Raw genomic sequence first — 21,477 nt, 5'->3', positions numbered from 1 at the left:
CGTAGCAACACCAGCTGAACTCACCAACTTGGTGAAATTCTGGACCGGATGGGAGGTCGTACCACAGAGTCTCTCTGTGGAAATCATTGGGGGCAGATACCCCACATCATCTACCTGTTTTGAGACCTTGCGCATTCCAGGGCATTATAAGGACTACCCATCTTTCAAAAATGACATCCTGGCCTGTATTTGCACTTGTCATACTGGATTTGGTCTTGTGTGAGCTACATCTGGGCCTCAGTTTATGCTTATCAGACATAGTGGCTGAAGTTAAATGTTGTTTTCAAGCTTAGGTGTTCATTATGTCTTGAAGTTGTACAGATATAGTTCTCTTTCTTTTATCTCAGACATGTAGATTCTTCACGTACCTTGACATGTTTCGGCGGAAACTTCCGCCTTCCTCAGAAGTGTCAACAGATGATAGATATGACGTGTTAAATCAGCTGGTGTTATGGAGGTGTGACTCTCCTGTTAATTTTTCTGACGGGGTCACGCTGTCCATTCCCCTGAGCAGGACGCTGCTCCAGGTGTGTGAGAGCATGTATGCCCCCACCTCCCTGTGCATCGTCCCTGGGTCCCGTTTCCTGAATTACGAATAGGGAAGCCATTGAGATCAGGAAACAGGGCCCAGGGATGATGAACAGGGAGGTGGGGGCATACATGCTCTCACACACCTGGAGCAGCGTCCTGCACAGGAGAACAGACAGCGGGACGCGTGACCCTCCTGTCAGAAAATTTGACAGGAGGGTAACACCAGCAGATTTAACACGTCACACCTATCATCTGGTGACATTTCTGAGGAAGGCGGAAGTTTCCGCCGAAACATGTCAAGGTAGGTGAAAAATCTACATGTCTGAGATAAAGGAAAGAGAACTATATCTATGTTTTCAAGCTTGTTCAGATTGATCTGACAGTACATTAAAGGTTCAACACAAAACAAGTCTTCCTGATCATTTTATTTAGGTATCTTGAAATTGCTCACAAAATTGAACTGCAGATATGTAGATATCACAGCCCAAAGACTGGGATGCAGCTCTTGGGTTGATTGCATCTCTCAAAGATGTCAGTTGTTCATCAGTCAGTGGGCATGCAGTGTGTGGAACAATGACACTCAAGTGATCATCACAAGGAAGTCCACTTTCTTCCCAGTCAATGTTGGGGATATCCATGCCCTACAAATAGAAAGCATTTTAGATTGTATAAAGTAAAAGTGGACACACTTCAAAATATTTTGTGCTTTTAGCAGATCTGATTCAATATCTTTAATTAAATGATTTGTTCTAATTACACATATGCATAACCTCTATGCTGTCTGGTCCCGGAACTGGATTATGTGTGCGACCAAGTTCCCACAGCTGGTTAGGAGTCATGTGGCCCTCTGTTCTTAGTGAATGGTTGTCCCAGCCACTGTGGAAAGTATCGAGGTCATCCTGCAGGCGTGGGAGGAACACAAAGTGGCAGCAGAAGAGGTGCATTTCATTGGCGATGCTGAGGAAGCCCTCTTCTTCAAGGTAGTGGAGAACATCATAGTAGATGCAGGTTACAGCTGTCCACAGGTCTCTCCACAGCCGCTCAATTCTGGAAAATGTAAATACATTTTTAAAAAATAATCAAAAAAGTGTTTCTAATTATCTGTTTAATTTGTTTAAAATATTTTTATCCCCAATGGATGCACAAAAAATAAATGTTAAAATATCAAATATATTTCAAACAATGAATTTCTTTATTTTGTATTTTTGCACAACCCACTTAAGATTTAGAACTTGTTTCGTACATACTGCATGTCAATACAGCCTATGCATATGTGAAAAAAAATTGTACATGAAAGTTCCCCAGTAAGTAGTTGTCTGCCAACATACTACCACAGCACAGTATGAAAGAGGTGGCAACCTAGCATCTGGTATCACTATTACTGAACATACCGTTGGTTATGAACACTCTTCCCGGATTTAAATGTTTGTATGTCAGTATGTTGCTCTCTTTCCTCCTTTTCTAAATTGATGAGACTGTGAAGCTGTGTCAGTTCGTTTAAAATAGCTGGACAAACAGTCAATTGACCTGACAAAGCATTCAAAAACACAAGTTCTTGTGTGCAAGTAAACTCCAAGAAGTCTAGGTCCAGAGGCATACGTCCCAGAATATTCTCCAATCGAGAGCGAAGCCTTTCCAAAAGAGGATTAAGCAGTTGCTCCTAGGAGAGAAAAAATTAAATTAAAAAAATTACCCATAGAAAAGCAGACCCATGATAAGTTCTACTATTTAGAGAGTGCAACTTGTAATAGTAATTGCTTCAGATACTTGAACAGTTTAAAATTAGATGGCTATTGACAATTATTACACAACAACTCGACAGTGACCTTCTGATCCTCACTCTCTACATTTATAACTAGCAGGTATCTGCGTGAAAGAGTCCTTTCTCATGCGCAACCCTAAAGTGGTATATAAAATGAATGTTAAACTATTGTATCACAAAATCAATCTAAAATTCACCGGATGAAAGGCGAATCTGGGCCTCTGCAGGACAATATTAATCATTTACGGCTGTCATGTCCCACCTCGGTGAAGTTCGTTTCAGGTTGGATCTTCCCAGGCACCTGTTGGTCCTTATATCCATACAACTGCTTAACCGTCGAAGACCCAACGCAAAACTAACTTCACAGCGGTGCACAACCAGACTGCTGCGTAAAGCAGGTAGGTCCGTGGAGATATGCCCGCTGTTCCCCCACCCCCATGCACCCAAGGGCGGCGGCCAAAAGAAAACTGACTAATGCAAATTACGTTATACTGCAACCGTGTATCACAGTTTAAATGTCGGTGTTTAAAGAGCAACTCGGGTTTTTTGACACCTGGACCTTATTTGTAGGTGTTTGCATGCTCTATACTCATTCAGACAAACATCGTGCAGCTCGGAGTCCTTCAGAAGTTATTTAGATCCAACCGATTTTAGCCGCACTTCGCGGAGGCCGTGGCAAGGGAGCTTCGGCGCGGCACATAATCTCTGCAAAATTACGGAAGCGTATTGCATTCACTGGATAAAAAAAAAAAAAAGACACCTTATCTCATAATTACGAGATCCTGATCTCGTAATTACGAGAAAAGATCTCATAATTACGAGAAAAGATCTCATAATTATGAGATAAGATCTCATAATTACGAGATCAGGATCTCGTAATTACGAGAAAAGATCTCATAATTACGAGATAAGATCTCATAATTACGAGATCAGGATCTCGTAATTATGACATAAGGATCTCATAATTACGAGAAAAGAAGGAAGTGGAAGTTTCTTCTTCGTGGAATATACTCTACGGAAGTACAGACGCGTATCCTACTGCAGTGATGGAGCTGTCCCAGTTGCTATGCTTTTACCACCTTCTCGGTTTGAGACACTGGGAAATGCTTATGTTTCTGAAAAACGAGAACGGTTTGACCATTAGTATGTCTACATTGCGTAGGCATCTCAAAGCTTTGGGATTGTTCCGGCGGAAAGCCCAGTCTGACGTGCTGGATGTTGCTGTTTTTCTGCAGGAGCAGTTGAGCCAGCATGGGATGCTTTATGGCTACAAATTCATGCATCTGAAATGCATCCAGTCGGGGTTGGTAGTGACTCAGACTACTGTACGGCACCTGTTAAAAATCCTTGACCCCCGAAGGAGTACAGCTGAGGCAAAAGAACCGTCTAAGAAGACGTATGTACACAAACCCAGGTCCAAACTTCTTGTGGCATTTGGATTCATACGACAAACTGAAACCTTACGGAATATGTATTAATGGTGCCGTTGATGGTTTTTCGCGGATGGTCATGTGGCTGCATGCTTACACCACAAGTAGCAACCCCAGCGTTATTGCTGGTTACTTCATTGATGAAGTTGAAAAGAGGAGCGGCACTCCCACAAGAATCAGGGCAGACCTGGGCACTGAGAACCGCTCAGTGGAGCAGATGCAGATATTTTTACGAGATACCCATGACGACGAGTTCAGCGAGAGATGCTACATCGTGGGCTCAAGTAATCACAATCAAAGAATTGAACAGTGGTGGGGATTTTTGAGAAAACACCATGCTCAGTACTGGATCAATGTTTTTCAAGATTTAAAGGACCATGACCACTTCTCGGGGGACTTTATTGACAAAAATCTCATACAGTTCACATGCTTGGAAATAATTGAGGTAAGTCTTCCTGCCCTTTTGATTACATTGAATGAGAACTCCGGCCAAGCTTCATGTCAGCCTCCATAGCTTCGGGTCCTACGTTCAAAATATCACAACACCATACACAACACATGCTTCAGAACATCCACCAGCTCCTTTGCTCATGAACACGAGCTTCGACAAACTCCACAAATGAGCGATAGAGCGGCATAAAAGATACACTTTCAATTACCTTGAGCAAAGTGGATGGAGGCTGGCGAAAAGAACACTTCTTATTTCTTTTATGACCTCCTCCTAGTAAACAGAGGTAAGCTGGAAAAACAGCCGCAATGCCGCTCTATCGCTCATTTGTGGAGTTTGTCTAAGCTCGTGTTCATGAGCAAAGGAGCTGGTGGATGTTTTGAAGCATGTGTTGTGTATGGTGTTGTGGTATTTTGAACGTAGTAAAGGTCAGACGCGTCCCATTTGCTTGCTACATAGCGGCAATAAAAGTGCGGTTACCAGCGAGATAGGCGATCAGATTTTTCCAGTGTATACATTCAGGGACCCGAAGCTATGGAGGCTGACATGAAGCTTGGCCGGAGTTCTCATTTAAAGAAACACTTAACTGGGCAAGACTTGTTTTTTATTCTGTCAATAACTAATTAATACAATTCTGGTTATAAGCCCAGAGTGCTAGTCATTTTATCTTAATAATTGTTAGTTTAAACTTGTTCGTGTTTGAATATATTGTATTGTTGTAAATAATTGTTGAAAATATGATTTTCAGCTTAGATTTAGGATGATTATAAGACTGCACTGTCCCTGTAGGAGCCATTTCTATGTGAGTGTGTACCAAATTTGACCAGTAGGTGTCCTCATTGTACTGTGTGTGTGTGTGTGTTTCTATAAAAGTAAACCTACTGGCAGGGTCCAGGTGTTGCTAGACGGAAGGAGCACACAGTTTTTCGACCGCTCCGCTACTGTCACGTTCATGGATGTATTGTTTGTTGTTTGAGGGGAACAAAGCTAGACTTTATATGCACAAATGGATTATTGCACGGATCGAAGATCCAGATGGTAAAAATAAAGAAAGCATCAAATGATGCAGCCGGAAGCTGTTTTGTTTTCATCAGACGCCACTCATAGGCGTGTAGCATCATGCGCGTCGGTTAGTCTTAGCCTGTCTATGCAGCCCCTCAGGGGCTTTAAGTTTAGGCTTAGCCGCTACAGTCCCTATAAGAATTTAATACAATCTTTAGCGGGAAGAATGATTGTAGTATCACTCAAAGGTGTCATATGATCTTTTAAGTTAAAGTAAGAGTTTAAGTAAGGTGTTAAAGTAAGTGTAGAGGCCTATAAGTTATAGGTATATTATGTTTGTTAAGTTTCTTATTTGCTTTTCTTTTTTTCAGAGAGAGCTGCAGGATGTTGCTCACCTGTGGAATTGCCACAGAATTCGCCTCAGTAGAGACTCTGTTTCCCCAAGTGGAAAACCACTGCTGATGTACAGCCTTCCCCACCTGTTTGAAACCACGGACTACATCAAGGAGGTGTCCCATCAGCAGATACAGGCTTGTAGAGAGGAATGCCTGCCAAGAGGTCCATATCCATGTGATGAGACTATTTTTGACATTTGTTGTCTTGCAATGTCAGAAAACTATCTGCACCCTCCAAATTCTTCCGAGGAGGCAGTTGAACTCTACCTTTTCTTACGGGCCTATATCCACACCCAGCTTCAATAGTAAGTGTAATGCCAAAGACCAAGTATTGTGGTTCAAAAAGTTTGACCCATAATAAACATGCAAAATCTATCCAGGACCTCACCCCATATCCTTTCGTCCATAAATGGTCAGAAAATTGTATGTCTGTTAAATCTATGTATGTTTTTGTTTAAAAGTCCAAAACCAAAAGATATAGCAAAAACCCTAAATAAATAAAGCAGAAATTCTAAGAGTATTATAAGAAAAAACATTATGCTCAGAGTATTTTTTTCATAAACTGTCATATTCTGTCCTGTCATCTTGTGACCATTTGTAATCCATTTCTTTTAATCCACTGATGTCTGGAGGTTCAGACTATCGACACCCAAACCAAGAATCACTGACCTAGTAAGCCTATAACAATACACTGACACCAGCAACAAAACCCTCAAAATGCATGTCAAAAATTAACATGAATTACCAATAATTAAGTCATCTACTATGATTCTTGCATGATTCATGACATGTTTTGAATGGTTCTGCCGCTTTAGTTTATGAGATTGGTTGATTGGTTTTAGTAATCTGCATGATGCAACTGATATAGCATTACTTCACAAAACAAACGATCAACAAACATTACAAACACAACAAGTTTGTAACTGTGTTCCTGGCTTTACTCTGCATTCTTTAGTGAATAATCAGCTACAATCTTTGTCATATTTCTGGTCCTTATTTAAACCAATAATACGTTCAGGTTTTCATGGTTCTCATTTTGAGTGTAACAATGCTGTGTCCTTTTCGGTTTCAGTCTGTTTCCAGACAGAGACCTGCCAGATGACACAGTATCCATTGAATGTTATTTTTAAAATAGTCTGTCAGTTGTTTTCGTCTGGTTTTTTTTTTTGTCTATGAATGTCTGAATGTTTTGTAATCAACATGGCAGTACCAATTGTAAATGTACCTGTATTGAATCTGAATGTCATTTTATTATAACGATCATTGACATTTGTAAGGTGTCTTGAAAGCCTTGAATATGCACATAGCATATAACGTAGGCTATATAAACTGTGGACTTTGTGAAAAAATAATTTTGGCTCTAATTGTACTTTATTTCAACCTATTACTTTCCATTGCAATTCATCTTCGGGATTATCAGTCACTTATAAATGCTGCACAATTACATTAGACAACAAGTGAAGAGTGAACACTACTACCAGTATTGTAACATTTTGTTGAATGGAATGAATGAAGTTTCTAAAAAAATAAAAACTTTTTTGTGGTTTGTATTATATCAATTGAATACATATTTATATGTGGGACTTAACACAAAAGCAGATTCACACAAGAAGAGTTAAAGAACACTTTTAATTAATGGCATAAGTCAATGACCATTTCAGTATAAAGTCAGGACATTGTAACTCAAGTCAGGACATTGTAACAACCAATAACAGGGCTGGTTTTTATCATGAACATAGTAGTTTAACATTTGATTTGTCAAAAAGTTTACTAAGTAAAATCGCAATATGAGCCTTTGCAATTCTCTTAGCAAGCATTGGGATTCTGCAGTGACATCTCTTGGCCAACCTTTCACCTCCTACACCTCCTCCTCTCCTTAACCTCTTCCCACATCTTCTCCTCTGCTTCAATCCTTGTCCTGTCTTTCTCTGCCTCTCTCTATTTTTTTCTCTCTAGTTCCAAGACAAAGACTAACTGATTTTACATCATATTTTACACGTGACCGTTTACACAGGGATCTGCTTTTGTATAGATGAGTTTAAACTCATCAGAACTATACTTAGACACTTCAGTAATGCATATTTCAATTTAAAGTCAATCAACATTTAAGAAGTATTAAGTCAGGACATCCTAACTCATTTTACAACAACCACTAACAGGGCTTGCCTTGAACATAGTAATTTTAACATTTAACTTATCAAAAACTTGATTGTGGCAGCCTACCAACATAGTATAGCTTCCACTCAGAACAACCCTTTTAATTAATTGTACAAAAGACTTCCCTGTCTTACAGTTTGAATAAAACTCAGAATAACTCAGAAATTAGTACAATTGAAACCAATTGAACCAATTTAAACCTCAGGTTTAACTGAAAATAAACATTCAATGTCTGAAGGGCTGTGGCACATCAAAGATGGCTGGTGTGTACACCAATTACATGTCATGTTCAACTACACAATATCCATAGTATAGTAGTTACTCATCAGGACATTCTCCATCTCCACACGTAACTCTGGGTAGGAGTTGTATGTACTGGGTAACTCCAATACAGATCCACAGGTGTGTGCTATTGGTCGACGTTGCAGTCCCTCCAAAGCTGTAAATACAACTTCAATTTTTGTGACACAGATTATATCTGAACCTGTCACAAATCTCAGAAACCTTCTAAGACCCCCTTCATCCAGTCCTCGTATAAACTGTTGTAAAAATCCAAGGGTGTTTCTTTCAGCTGGAGCCTCAGGACTTGATTCGATTAGTTTCAAGATTTTCCTGCACGTTGGTTTTTTGTCTGCATACAAGATGTGCAATTTTGCTGTTGATGTGATGGTGGTTTTCAGGAGTTGTGCTGCAACTGCTGACATGTTATCAAGCGCATATTTGGGCTGCTGTATTATTTGTTTGTGTGCTACTTGAAGGAGGACTGCTTTTAGGTTGGCTTGTGATGGAACAGCTTTCACTCCCAGACGATCCAGCATATCTATTAACTCGTCCTGGCCATCACTATCAAGGTCTCCTTCTAAGGCTGTGGTTATGAGTTCTCTGTCACACTGACTCAGGTACAGCATCAAAGATTCAAACAGTGAATCAGTAGACACAGCATGCTCTCCAAATATCAGTGCTGTGGTAAATGCTGGGGCAAGGCGCAATGGAAAATACCCCTGATCCAAAAATCCCTTTGTCAATATTCTTCCCACAGCTTTCCACTCTTCCTCCTGCCATTTTGGCGACAGGGATGGCACCCTCATTTCTGCCCCTTCTGCTGCAGAATCCAAAAACTCAGTCCAAAAAGCAGCATAGGCATCTCTGGCCACACCATCGGCATCTGCACCCCTTTCATTAATGAAAGTAAACTTTAAAGGGTACTTCAAAATAATCTCATCTTTAAACTGACAAATCATTTCCTCTAAGAGATTTACTCTGTGAAGTTTGAGACTCACATAATGTTGGTCATAGCCTGTGTCAGAACTTGAGCGTTCGTCAGTGTGTTGATCATAGTCCCCTGACACAGGGGTGGATGTGAAGGGGGCATTGTGGATGACTTCCTCAACTGGAGTGAAAACTGGGACATCACCATCCAGCTGAAGCTCTGAAGATGGGTCAAAAGTGGATGTGGGCAGGACATCACTGAAGACTTCATCTGTTGTTTTGATGACTGGAACAACAGCATTCAGCTGGGCCCCTGACAGTTGGTCACAGTGTGCACTTGAATGAACAGCATGGTCATCATCTGTAAAGACTGGAGAGCTTGTAGTAAAGGCAACACTGATAATATCCTCAGCAGGAAACAAAAGTGGAACAGTGTCATCTAACTGGCTTGCAGAGGATACACCTACAAGGCCACCAATGATCACCTCTGAATGATCAGATTCCAAGGTGAGATCAACAACATGTAAGACTTCAGCTGTACCAGATTGTTCTCTTTGCAGTTCATTGTGTCCGACTGGGTTTTCTTTCTGCTGCTCTACTACTGTGACGTCATCCTTGTCCTTTTTCCTTTCCAGTTCTGTATCAGATGACTCTACAAAGCATGTTGTGCCTAGGTAGAAACGTAAGATTCCAAATTTTGAGAGTGTGTACAACTCACCAACAGTACTGCTCTCATCAAGTTGTGATTCCTTAAAGTCATAAACGTCGTGTAGAAAGTCTTCCCATTTTCCTTTTTTTGATTCACCGCCTGGAAAAAAGAGTTCTTTGGCATGTGACAAAATGTCAGTTTTAGTAGAATTCTTGGATATCTCAAGAGTCCTAGTGCCACCACCACAACGCTTTCTCACTTGCTTTCCCTCATGGATCCACCCTAACTCAATTTTTCTTGTGGTCTTAACAGCATTTTTCTTTTTGTTTGTTTTTTTTGCAGTCTTTGCAGGCCAGGGTTCCTCTTCAGACTCCTCATCTTGACTTGGTGTTGCTGTCCTTAGTTTCTTTCGAAGTCTTTCAAGAAGGGACATTCTGGAACTATTGTCTTTCTGTTTTTCTTTGTTCAGACAGTATCGTCTCAGAGCAATCCTGTCCCCATAAATTGGAATATAGCGTGCAAGGAAGGCATCTTCTATTTCTCTGATAAGCGATGAGTCAATCTGTGAAGAAACATAAAAATAAGATAAAGATTTGAGACTTTAAATGAACTGTTTCTTAATTTGTACCATAATATCAGTATACTGTTATATACTTGGGCTGAACAATTCATCAGATTAGATCAGACAGAGCGTAAATTCATATCAGAACCATACTTCAATAATACATATGCCAATTTAAATTGGAATGATATAGTGTCAAATTATGTTTCCCTTGGATTATACAAATATAATTACATTTGGAATATTAGTCAAAATAACAGCAATTAGATTTATTTTGGTTTAAATTGTGCAGCCTATTAATTACTACAAATAACTGCAATAATGAATTTTCCACCTATTTTTCAACATAGTCATTACAAAATTTACTAGCCAGGAACATTTAGCCACAGTAAGACCCAATGAACTTGCCAAACTATTCATTCCTATATTATTAAGTTATTTTATTGTACCAATACTTCTAGGCCTTGAAGCCTTTGTAATCATAAAGGACGATTTGGGATGTTCAGTAAAGCATTTTTTCCTGAAACTTCGGATGTTCTCATATTTAACAACTTCACCTCAGAAAGTTAGTCCACAGACTTTGTCAGCTCATAATTTAAGTGTCCTGAGAACTTGTTAACGGTTAATGACGTTATCATGGCTAATATCTGGTATCTAGTATTCTTGCAAAGAAAAGTGGAATAACTCTTACCTTGTCTTGTTGCATTCGGTGAATGTTTTCCTCTGCAACACCTCGCTTTCGAAGAAAAGCCCATAAACCACTGTCTTGCGACGTTTGCTCTGCCATTTACCCGTTTTTCTGAAAACACATACAGTATGTTTTGTTGTTTCATCAATAGTCAGTCTCCTTATTGCCACTTGTATGCTAACGATAGCCTAACAACAATCATGCATGTCAGTCATGGCAGTTTTCTGTTAGCACGTAACGACGTCACATGGGCAAAACGCAAAACGTAGCAAGGCCACAGTTGTATATGTCTTTTTTCAAAAATATAGGTTTCCTTGGGTTTATAATTTTTTCATAGTAAATATTAATTACTGATGTAGGCTACCTCTTTCTGGATCTGCAGTTAGTGGTCCTAAGAGAGACAATGGTCGATATAGCGCCTTTTCTTTCTCGTAATTATGAGATCCTGATGTCATAATTATGAGAAAAGATCTCGTAATTATGAGATCCTTATGTCATAATTACAAGATCTTTTCTCGTAATTATGAGATCTTTTCTCGTAATTACGAGATCCTGATCTCGTAATTATGAGATCTTATCTCATAATTATGAGATCTTTTCTCGTAATTATGAGATCTTTTCTCGTAATTACGAGATCAGGATCTCATAATTATGAGATAAGGTGTCTATTTTTTTTTTATCCAGTGAATGCAATACGCTTCCGTACAAAATCGCTCATTTCGGCTATATTTTGTCATCCATCGCTATCCATCGTTATCACAAACACGCTCCTCTTCTGTTGCCATAGGCGAACACTGTCCACAAGCGCACCACCAGTTCGCATTGAGTCGTGGACATGCTAAATAAGGTCCAGGTGTCAAAAAACCGGAGTTGCCTTTTAATGTCAGTAATACTCACCGAAGCGATATCTCTTCCGTTGCTCGACATGGCTGAGTAGCCGGTTTCTTCTTGTCTCGTTTGTTTGTATGTTTTTTTTTTAACTTCTTTTGTTCTCTTCCTCCGTATTTTTCTCCTTCTGTTCGCTGCTCCTCTTCTCACGGTACCTCTTCTGCTTTGCAAAACGAATTGACCCTTGGTGACCTGTCATGGTGTCAAATGACCAGTGGAGCGTAACCTGATTGGCTGAGCGTTGTACGACTTGACCAAGGGATCGATTGCTTCTCCTTGGTTACCCGGATGTTGAGACTGGATTATTTTTGACACTGAATTTCCTGACACTGAATTTTCTGGCACCGAATTTCTCGAGACATAGATATTTTTTTATGTTGAATTCTTTTTAACACTGATTTTTTTTCGACTGGATTTTTTGAGATGTTGAATTTTTTTACACTGAATTTATTTCAACATGGACAAATATAAAAGGAGGAGAATAACCAATCAGCGCTTGAAATTCGATGTTTTTTAATATTCAAAGTCCAATTTCGATGCTGAAAAAATTCAGTGTGAGAAATTCATGTTCAAATCCTGATGGCACAGTTATACTTCCATACCCTTTTACCCTTAATGTTTACAGCCTATGTTGATCTCAGGACCAAGAGAAAAGCCTTTGACATTGTCATGGCAGTAAGGAGACTTCAGGAGGAGAAAAAAATTCTTGTCATGGAGATGAACCACCATTGGAAATCTCTTTCAGCTCGTGGTAAATCTCTAAAGGGACAGTCCTGCTTGGTTTCTGGAGCAGTGATTCAAAGTATGTATTTGAATTTCACATTGCATGAATGTGCAAATCAAAGTCTGCTGATAACATTACTAAAACTGTTTTTAACTCTTAATGTTAATTTAAGATTCACCATGGAACCTAAATGAAGATGAGTTACAGGGTCTGCACAGTGTCATTGGAAAAAAGCAGCAGAAGATCAGAGAGATGATGACTCATGCAAGACGCTGCTACCTGCAAGTTTTGTCTGGAGCAGAGGACATCGACTTCCTGCAAGATGATCAGGCTGATTACTCTGATAATGATTCTGAAGGTTCAGATGATGCACTGTGGAAGCCTAATCAAAGGGCCTTCAGTGCTTTTAACTTATTCACCTAAATCAGATGCTTAAAAGATCCATGTATCATTTCATATGGACATTACAATCAAAGCAACAATATACAGGAATTCAGTTGGATGGAATTTGGTGCTGCGGCAGCACGGTGGAATATAGCTGAGCACTTGGAGCTAACACAACCTGATGCTGGTTTGTGGATTTTTCATTTTCACTGAATGTTTTTTTAGCAGGTTTGAATGTTTTGCATTTTATTATTCAAAATTTCAACCTCATGCAATTTTTATGTATGATTTTATTGAAAATCTTTAGGACATATTTTTTGCTGTGATTCTGAGTACTTCATCAGTCTGGTTGTCTTGTTGTCTTCAGCTGTGATGTGACTTACCAATTTGCATCATTTATTTTGTTTTGCTTCTTCTTGATAATAAAGACTATTTTTGCAAACTTGGCTTTGTGAATTCATAAAAACTTGGATAATCCTTGAAAATGTCATTGCTTAGCAGGCTTTGGTGTTCTAATAAAAATGTAAAATTGTGCTAAAAGAATGATAATATTAAAAATAAATGCTTCACTGTGTTAAGCCTTGGTCCTATTGAAATCATTGAAACAAAACAATACATCCCTCCAGAGCAACCTAAGATCTTTTTCAATATTGGAAGCAATGAAATTACACATCGATCCAAAAAAATGTGGACAATGGGCCTAAATTTATAAATCCCTGTATCTACATTTATAGAACAGAAAGTGCATTTCATACTTCGGAAACCGGAAGTGGTAAAAGGACCGTTTCACATTTTTAGAAAATTAAAAAAATTATTAACAATAGAACAGCATATTAAAATTTTTTTAAATAAAAACACTCAAGTGGTTTTTCTGTAAGTAATTAGGCTAACAAGTTTTTTAAATACATTATCAAGAAAGAACTTTAAAGGTGGCCCTATGCTCCCTTCAAATTTAGAACTACAACCTTTGGATTGATTTGCATGAAGCAATATGGCGCGGTTGGCGGGAGTTGTAGTTTTTTTTCTTTATGAAATATTAGTGTTTGATTATCAAAAAGTGGCAGTTGTTAAAACTGGAAAAAGTAGTACACTCGGACATATATGATGATGATAAACCAATGTATATAATCAGATTTCACATATCAAATTTCTTAATAGGAGAACTTTAATTTAACCCTTTTTTATTGTGCCCTTATCTGTTGATTATATCCATGTGATAGCAGGGCTCAAGAGGTTTCCATAACACTTTGTACCATGTCTGTACCCCTTTCTGTTGATGAGTTATAACCATTTGAATATCCTCAGAAGTCAGCAGTCAGGGGCTTGTATTTCAAAGCAGGAAGCATGTAGAGCCTTCATACTGACATATGTTACTCTCCACTTCAAGACCTTTCCAACGATGTATGTAGTTTAGATATCAGACAATTTTTGAATTTTCAGATTTCAGGGCTGCAGGCCGGCAGATGAGTGGGTTCGGAAAGGGACTTGACAGTCAACTGATAAAATTAGACTTTAAGCTCTTTTTTTTTTTTTTACTTTTTTTTTTGCATTTATTTTGTAATTATGTACTGACCAAAATGAGACAGCCTTAGATTGAGATAGACAGTGTTTAAAACACTTCATTGTCTTTTTTACACTCCTTACATACCAAAAAAGATCACACCCCAGATCTTTGTGAAAAGTGTCTGGAGGTTGGTAGCTACTATCAGTACCTCTGGCAATGTAAACTGATTAAAAGGTTTTGAGGTATAATCTCTCAAGAACTAAGTAATATCTTTCTTGCAGGTTGAATTTTAAAGGGACCCAGGCTTTTTGTGGTCGGCCTGCCATCTAGACATTTAACACTTACACACTCACAGCTTAATCCATGTGACAAGCTACTGTTATGGACCAAGTGTCTTCTGATTTCTGATTAACTCGATAAAAGATTTACTTTCAAATGTCAGTGATATGCAGAGATGGTCAGGGTTCTCCTTCATTCAGAATTAGTGTTGTATTGAGAGGCAATCAGAGGTGTTTTACAGAGCTGTGGTCTCTTCTTTTTGATTATTTGCTGACGGATCAGTCAGAGATCGATGGCCAAGCACCTGTAGAATAACATTAAAGTTCATTTTTATTCATTCATGTTCTAGACTGCTTATCCTTTTTTGGGGTCGCAGGGGGCTGGAGCCTATCTGAGCTGTCATCGGGTGAGACTAGGGTACACCCTGAACCAGTTGCCAGCCAATTGCTGGGCAACATAGGGAGACATACAACCATTTTCTATCAGACTCACCTAAGGGCAATTTGGAGTCACTAATTAACCAAATGAGCATGTATTGGTCTGTGGGAGAAAGTCTGAGTACTCAGAGAGAACCCATGCATGAACAGGAAGAGCATGCAAACTTTACATAAAAGAGTCCTGCCTGACCCAGGGATTGAATCAGCAACCCTCTTGCTGTGAGGCACATGCACTACCTGCTGCACCACCATGCCGTCCAGTTTGTACTGAACTTGAACTTTTTATATATTTATCTATTTATTTCTTCCCAATCAAAAAAAAAAAATCTGTGATGTGATCTGATGACAGAACTATGATGCTATTTTGCTATTTATGTTCATTAAGAGATACTTTTCTTAACTTAAGCTGCCTACACTTTCACATAGTTGAGACTATCCAGCTGGAATAGAATAGAATGCTCTTTATTGTCACTCTCAGTGTGCTTAGTGTACAACAAAGTTGGAAGTGTATATGTCCTTTGAGGGGCCGATGATCTTCAGGGCTGTTTCCACAGTCTTCGGAGGCCTCGCTCTGTCTGCCTGAGTGCAGCTCCTGTACCAGGTGATGATGCAGTATGTCAGCAGGCTCTCTGTGCACGAGCGGTAGGAGGCCAGCAGCCTCCTGTCCAGATTGTTCTTCCTGTAGACTCAGGAAATGTAGCCTATGAGTCTTAATGAATGATGAGATGTTGTCTGTCCAGGAGAGGTCTTTCCAGATCTGGATTCACATGAACCTGACTGTGTGAACCCTCTCCATACACTTGCCGTTGATGTAGGGGGTGGCTTAGCACTGGTCCCCCTGAAGTTCACCATGTTCTCCTTCGTTTTTGTGGATTTCAGTGCCAAACTGCCAAACAAGTAAAAGGCTAAACATTTAATGCAGTAAATGTTGGATAATTGTTAAGATACTTCAGGGTGTGAAGGTACATGCTGATTTACAAGCCAGGCTCAGGGAATGATCATGATTAATAAAGTGCACTAAGACCATGATAGCCACTTAATGTTGTGTTCTTTCTCTTGTCATGAGTTCAAGATGATTGAAGGCAGTCATCGGCTCCTCAGGTCACCCCAAAGCTTGACTTTTGGCAGTCAGATGACTATTGAGTGTTACAACCCCCAGAGCCCCAAACTTGGACACCTTCAAAATATTTACTGTTTGCAAACAAAACAACAAAACATTATGACACCAAAACAACATTTAATAATCCAACAACTCATAACAGGGCCACACACTGTGAAAACATTGTTGTGTTAAATTGCTGTGCATAAAGTGTAATAGGCTGCTAATAACTGGATAAATTACCATAGCTGAAACTAAGATTTACCTCATGAAGTGAACATATTAGTGAACAAAGTATACAAATTGAACTGAACAAAACATTAAATGTGGAACTTTTTTACAACTTAAACTGATCGGCCGGTTCCCATGTGTCATCCCATGTCTTGCCGCTGCCAGGATAGGAAAGACAGAGACATAAACACAGGAAATAAAGATCAGAGGCTAAAATTTCTTCTGACATATCAAGAAATTTCATGTCTATAATTTCCTTAGTAAACCTGTCTTTCACATTAATAATTAAGCTCTAGTAGTGAATTTCAAATGAGATAGCAACCACTGGATCACAGCATAAATCTTTTGTCGATAGTTCAACATACCGGTTCATGGTCGCTTACGGAGCACTTACCATTGTGAGCATGGTGCCCACCTCACTTTCACTTCTTCTCTGCCCTGGAAGGCAAGCAATAAGAAAAAGGGTGCAATTTGTTAAGAGAAAGGTGTTTTCTTTCATAGACAGAGCCATAACACATATGTGCACTTTTAAGTAGCTAAGTATTATGTAGAAATTCTTTATCTATTCAAATAATTTCTCAAGAACATAGACATCACAGCATAAAGTAGAATCTTTTTAAAAATATGACTTCAATATAAATTTAGCCCTCAGTAAACATGACATACTATATGTAAGCCCAGGACTGGAGGCTTATGCAGAGGGTGACTGATATTTCACAGACCATTTTTGGTACCAGCTACAGAGTATCAATGATGATAGTAAAGATGTCTGTGCAGAAACTGAATACTACAAGAAAGCAGACGCCCAGCCATAGACTGTTCACCCTGCTGCCATGTAGTATAAAATATAGAAGTATCCACTGCTGTAGCACCAGACTATAAAATATGTTCTTTGCTCAGACTGTAATACTCCTCAAACTTCACAATGGTTTGGTATTAGAAACCATAAACTGAATATCAAATTAATTTCCTTTTGCAACACATTGTTACAGAGTGGCCAATAAATACAACCCAGAACCTTGCTTTTACATTGTATTTCACAATGAAGCCAAACATAACAAAGGAGAACATACTTACATTTACCAGGCTTCGATTGGACAACATCCTCATACTTAAACACCCTCTGCTTCCTACGTCTTAGGCATTCTAAAAATAGAGAAAAAAGAATCTTATGGGGCTAGCCTAGCAATTTGAGAAGAACTATATGCCTACATAATAATATAAAGGGATATCTAACCTTTCTTTTTCTTTGCTTTTCTTTGTTTTGGTGGGAGGACAGGGCACAAAGATGACACAGGATATGGGGGAGACTGAGACATGGGAGAGGATGAAGGAAGGTGAGACAATGTGGAGGCCAGAGGAGGAAGAGAGGGAAGGGGGCATGGAGGATGAGAAGAGGTGGAGGTTGGTGAAGGATTAGTAGAGAGGGGAAACGGAGGATGAGAAGAGGTGGAGGCTGGTGGAGGATGAGTAGAGAGGGGAAACTGAGGATGAGAAGAGGTGGAGGTTGGTGGAGGATAAGAAGAGAGGGGAAATGAAGGGGGAAAAGAGGTGGAGGTTTGTGGAGAATGAGTAGAGAGAGGAAACGGAGGAAGAGAATAGGTGGAGGCTGGGGGAGGATCAGAAGAGAGGGGGAACAGAGGATGAGAAGAGGTGGAGGCTGGGGAATCATCAGAAGTGGTGGAGAGTGGTGGATGATGAGAGGAGAGGGGGAACGGAGGAGGGTAAGAGGAGAGGGGGGATGGAAGTTCAGTTGGCAGGCAGGATGTTGAAGGTTCAGAGGGGACAGAGGATGTAGGGTGACAGTTAGAAAGAGAAGAAGGTGAGGTATTTGGGATGAGGTGCAGGATGATTTCTTCCTCATCTCCTCCTGACTGTAGTGTCACAGGCTGAGCTGCTGGACAGCTGCTGTCCTCAGGGGGCCAAGGAACTGCTGCCGGTGGGCTGGTGACACTTGGGGAAGACAATCCTGCAAAAATGGAGAAAAAAATGTAAATATTCTCCTGTCACACCATTTTCATTCCTATGTTAAGGATAAAAACTAATTGTACCTGCATTCTGCATCATGAACTATTAGCTGCAGTCACATTAAACTTGTTGAGACAGATAATCCATCCCAGTGTGTGCTCATACTACATCCTTAGTTTATAAGACAGAGAGATGAAAAATCATGCAACCACACTGAGATGAACCATTGCACATGTTTGTGATACTAATCATCTGAATTTTGACTGGGAGTAAGTCTGAACACATGGTAAATGATCTGAGATTATTAACAGCATTGGCATCACTCAGGTATGGGCGTATCATTATCACGGTGTCCACTCAGATAACATGCTTGCCTGACATCTTTTGTTTCAGGCAACAGCAAAAGTTGTTCTCTCTAAAATGGCTTAGAAGTAAAGAGGTTGCAATGTAGCAATGAGCTAGATGTAAAGCCAGGGGTCTGTCTTTCTCACTTTTTGACACTGATTTATTCATCTTGAGAACCACTCCTCCAATCAACACCAAACTTGGCTGATTTCTTGCTTAGAACCTTAAGAACTTTCAATTTTCAGACAGTTTGAGTAAAATAATATGAGATGTGTAAACATTTTCATTATTTAAAAAAATGTGTTAGTGACTGACTTCTGAATTCACTATAGGTTGCAGTGCAGCAATAATCTGTCATAATTCAGAGGATGACATAGTGAAGTTTCAGGTATGGAGAACATTCAAGTGACTTAGTATTTAATGACACGTGTAGTATCACCAGCATTCATTTAACACAACTTATGAAATAGCTAAAATTGAACTGAAAAATAAGCTCTGATTGCATGTGACAAGCTTCTTAAAGTTTTCACGATATCTCCCTTTGATTTTTACAAGGTAATCTGGTTGAGCTATACTCAAGAAAGCTGCAGTGACCATTACCAGGGCATGAGAAACTAGACAAGCACATTGTTAATGGGCACTAACGTGACACAGAGTCCACCAACAACTACGCTATAGGACAACAAAGTATAACATATCATAAGATAGTTTTATTATAAATAATCATAGTCTTACTTTTCAATAGGTGCTCATGCAGTTTCTTCATTTTCAGAAGAAATTCTTGAATGATCCCATCAGTCGGTCCAATGTGATGGACCATGTCCCCATAAAATACTCCGTTCCTGCCTTGATGGGCCATAAACAGGACTGGATATTTGTCCAAGGCATTCAGCTTCAAAACCTGAAAGACAGATTTTGAAGGGAAGAAAAATTTAAGTCTGTTATTATACCTCAACTCAAGAAACCAACAAAACAGAAGTAAAGGCACGTGTTCATCTTTCTCTAGATTATACTATCCTCCAGTTTACTGGAGTATAATATTTTATATCTTATCTAGGGCTGTCATTTTAACGCGTTAATTAGATTAATTAATTACACCGCAAATTAACGCGTCATAAAAATTAACGTAATTAATCTGGATCCCAAACCCGCGAGGCGTTCAAAGACGCACTCATTTTCAAATGTCTAGCATTTACAAACCGTTTGTCCTACATGAAAAAAGTTGTGTTCTCGTCAGATTTTCAAATTTCTGACGGTCCCTGAATGTATCACATCTAGCAACATGCTTTGAGCCGAGGGAAGAGAGCGCTGTTAAAGGATAAGTTCGGTTCATACAGCTTTTACATTGTTTATAGAATGAAGTAGAACAAAATACTCACCCAGAAGGCTTATCTGATCCAAGGAGTGCTTCGGGAGATATTTAGATCCAAAATCGTGCAGCAGACGTCCGTATAATGGGATTCATCAGGGTATAGACAGCACCGCTCCTAAAACTGCAGTTCAGAGGTCATTACAGCCGCACAGCGCTGTCTGGAGTGACACAGACTGCAGCAGAGGACATCTGGGAGCCGACCATGATGGAATATTGGTGAAAAACACGAGTTTTTGGACGATTAATGCAGTTTTAAGGAGCGGCGCTGTCTATGCCCAGATGGATCCCATTATACGGACGTCCGCTGCACGATTTTGGATCTAAATATCTCCCGAAACACTGCTTGGATCAGGAAAGCCTTCTTGGTGAGTATTTTGTTCTACTTCATTCTATAAACAATGTAAAAGCTGTATGAACTGAACTTATCCTTTGACGGCGCTCTCTCTTCCCCCCGGTTCAAAGCATGTTGCTAGATGTGATACATTCACGGACCGTCGGAAATTTGAAAATCTGACGAGAACACCACTTTTTTCATGTAGGACAAAATCTACAGAAAATCAACCGTTTGCTCTAGCTCAATTCTGTAAAAAACAGGTAATTTTACACTCTCTACTGCATCAAACAAGTCCTGAATTATCGAAAAAGGTCTTGTATTTAAATCTAAAGAATTATATGAAAATTTGCTTCCATCTTCCTGGTGTCATGTTTCAGCTTGGGGCTGCTCTGCACCAATCAGTAACAGTTTGTGTGTTCAGAGCATGTGAAACTGAAAATACTTCACTTTTCTTTGATCCAAGACTTGAATAAAGTGTTTTGTACATAGTTCCTCACAGTTTTTAGCCTTTAGCCCTGGTTCTCTTGACCTCATAGAAGTATAGAAGTTCATATTGCAGTGAAAATGGAGTCCACATCGAGTAAAAATGTGAACAGTAGCAAAAAACGTCCTAAAAATCAAATCAGCTTATCTTAGGTGCAGGACTGTGTAGATTTTGTAAAGATAGAACCATAATACTTTTTTCATTTGTTCCTTATGCCTCAGTGTACCTAAAAATGTGTTGTATATATTCCCAACTTATTTTTAAATGTCTTTTAATGTAATTTTAATGTCCTGGAATTCAAATTCTTTATTTTGGGACCTTAAGCAGATATGAGATTAAAATGCGATTAATTAGATTAATTAATTACAAATCCTGTAATTAATTAGATTAATTTTTTTAATCGACTGACAGCACTAATTTTATCTAATACAGAAACTTAGACCCCAGCACAGTGATGTGGGACTGTTAAGCTCTAGCTTGCCATTTGTGCGCATTATGGAGCGTTCCACCTCCTTTTACAAACCACCACCAAAAAGTGAAAGTGTTGTTACCATGAGCATACTAAAGAACTGTAATGGAGTCAATTAAGTAGTCA

General features: G+C 39.3%; 1 protein-coding gene across 3 annotated transcripts; it reads right to left on the bottom strand.

The window, feature by feature from the left end:
• Nucleotides 1–16,293: 16,293 nt before the first annotated feature.
• Nucleotides 16,294–20,295, bottom strand: LOC141786427 (uncharacterized). Of its 3 annotated transcripts, none has more exons than XM_074665072.1 (6): nucleotides 20,072–20,295; nucleotides 19,428–19,593; nucleotides 17,617–18,348; nucleotides 17,457–17,525; nucleotides 16,774–16,817; nucleotides 16,294–16,537 (listed from the first exon to the last, which is right to left on the bottom strand). In XM_074665072.1, exons 2-6 carry the CDS (start codon nucleotides 19,549–19,551, stop codon nucleotides 16,520–16,522), a joined length of 987 nt encoding a protein of 328 aa, XP_074521173.1. In that variant the 5' UTR covers nucleotides 19,552–19,593; nucleotides 20,072–20,295; the 3' UTR covers nucleotides 16,294–16,519. The 3 variants fall into 3 exon arrangements, with proteins under 3 accessions (XP_074521173.1, XP_074521172.1, XP_074521175.1); XM_074665071.1 differs by lacking the exon at nucleotides 20,072–20,295 and adding an exon at nucleotides 19,893–20,015; XM_074665074.1 differs by lacking the exon at nucleotides 20,072–20,295 and adding an exon at nucleotides 19,905–19,987.
• Nucleotides 20,296–21,477: the final 1,182 nt, after the last annotated feature.

The sequence above is a fragment of the Halichoeres trimaculatus genome, unplaced genomic scaffold (genome assembly GCF_033239565.1).
Source record: "Halichoeres trimaculatus isolate MK-OKI-2021-1 unplaced genomic scaffold, fHalTri1.1 fHalTri1_scaffold_27, whole genome shotgun sequence".
Classification (NCBI taxonomy): domain Eukaryota; kingdom Metazoa; phylum Chordata; class Actinopteri; order Labriformes; family Labridae; genus Halichoeres; species Halichoeres trimaculatus.
The sequence above is the reverse complement of the archived record's forward strand: the minus strand, read 5'-3'. Positions and strand labels throughout refer to the sequence as shown.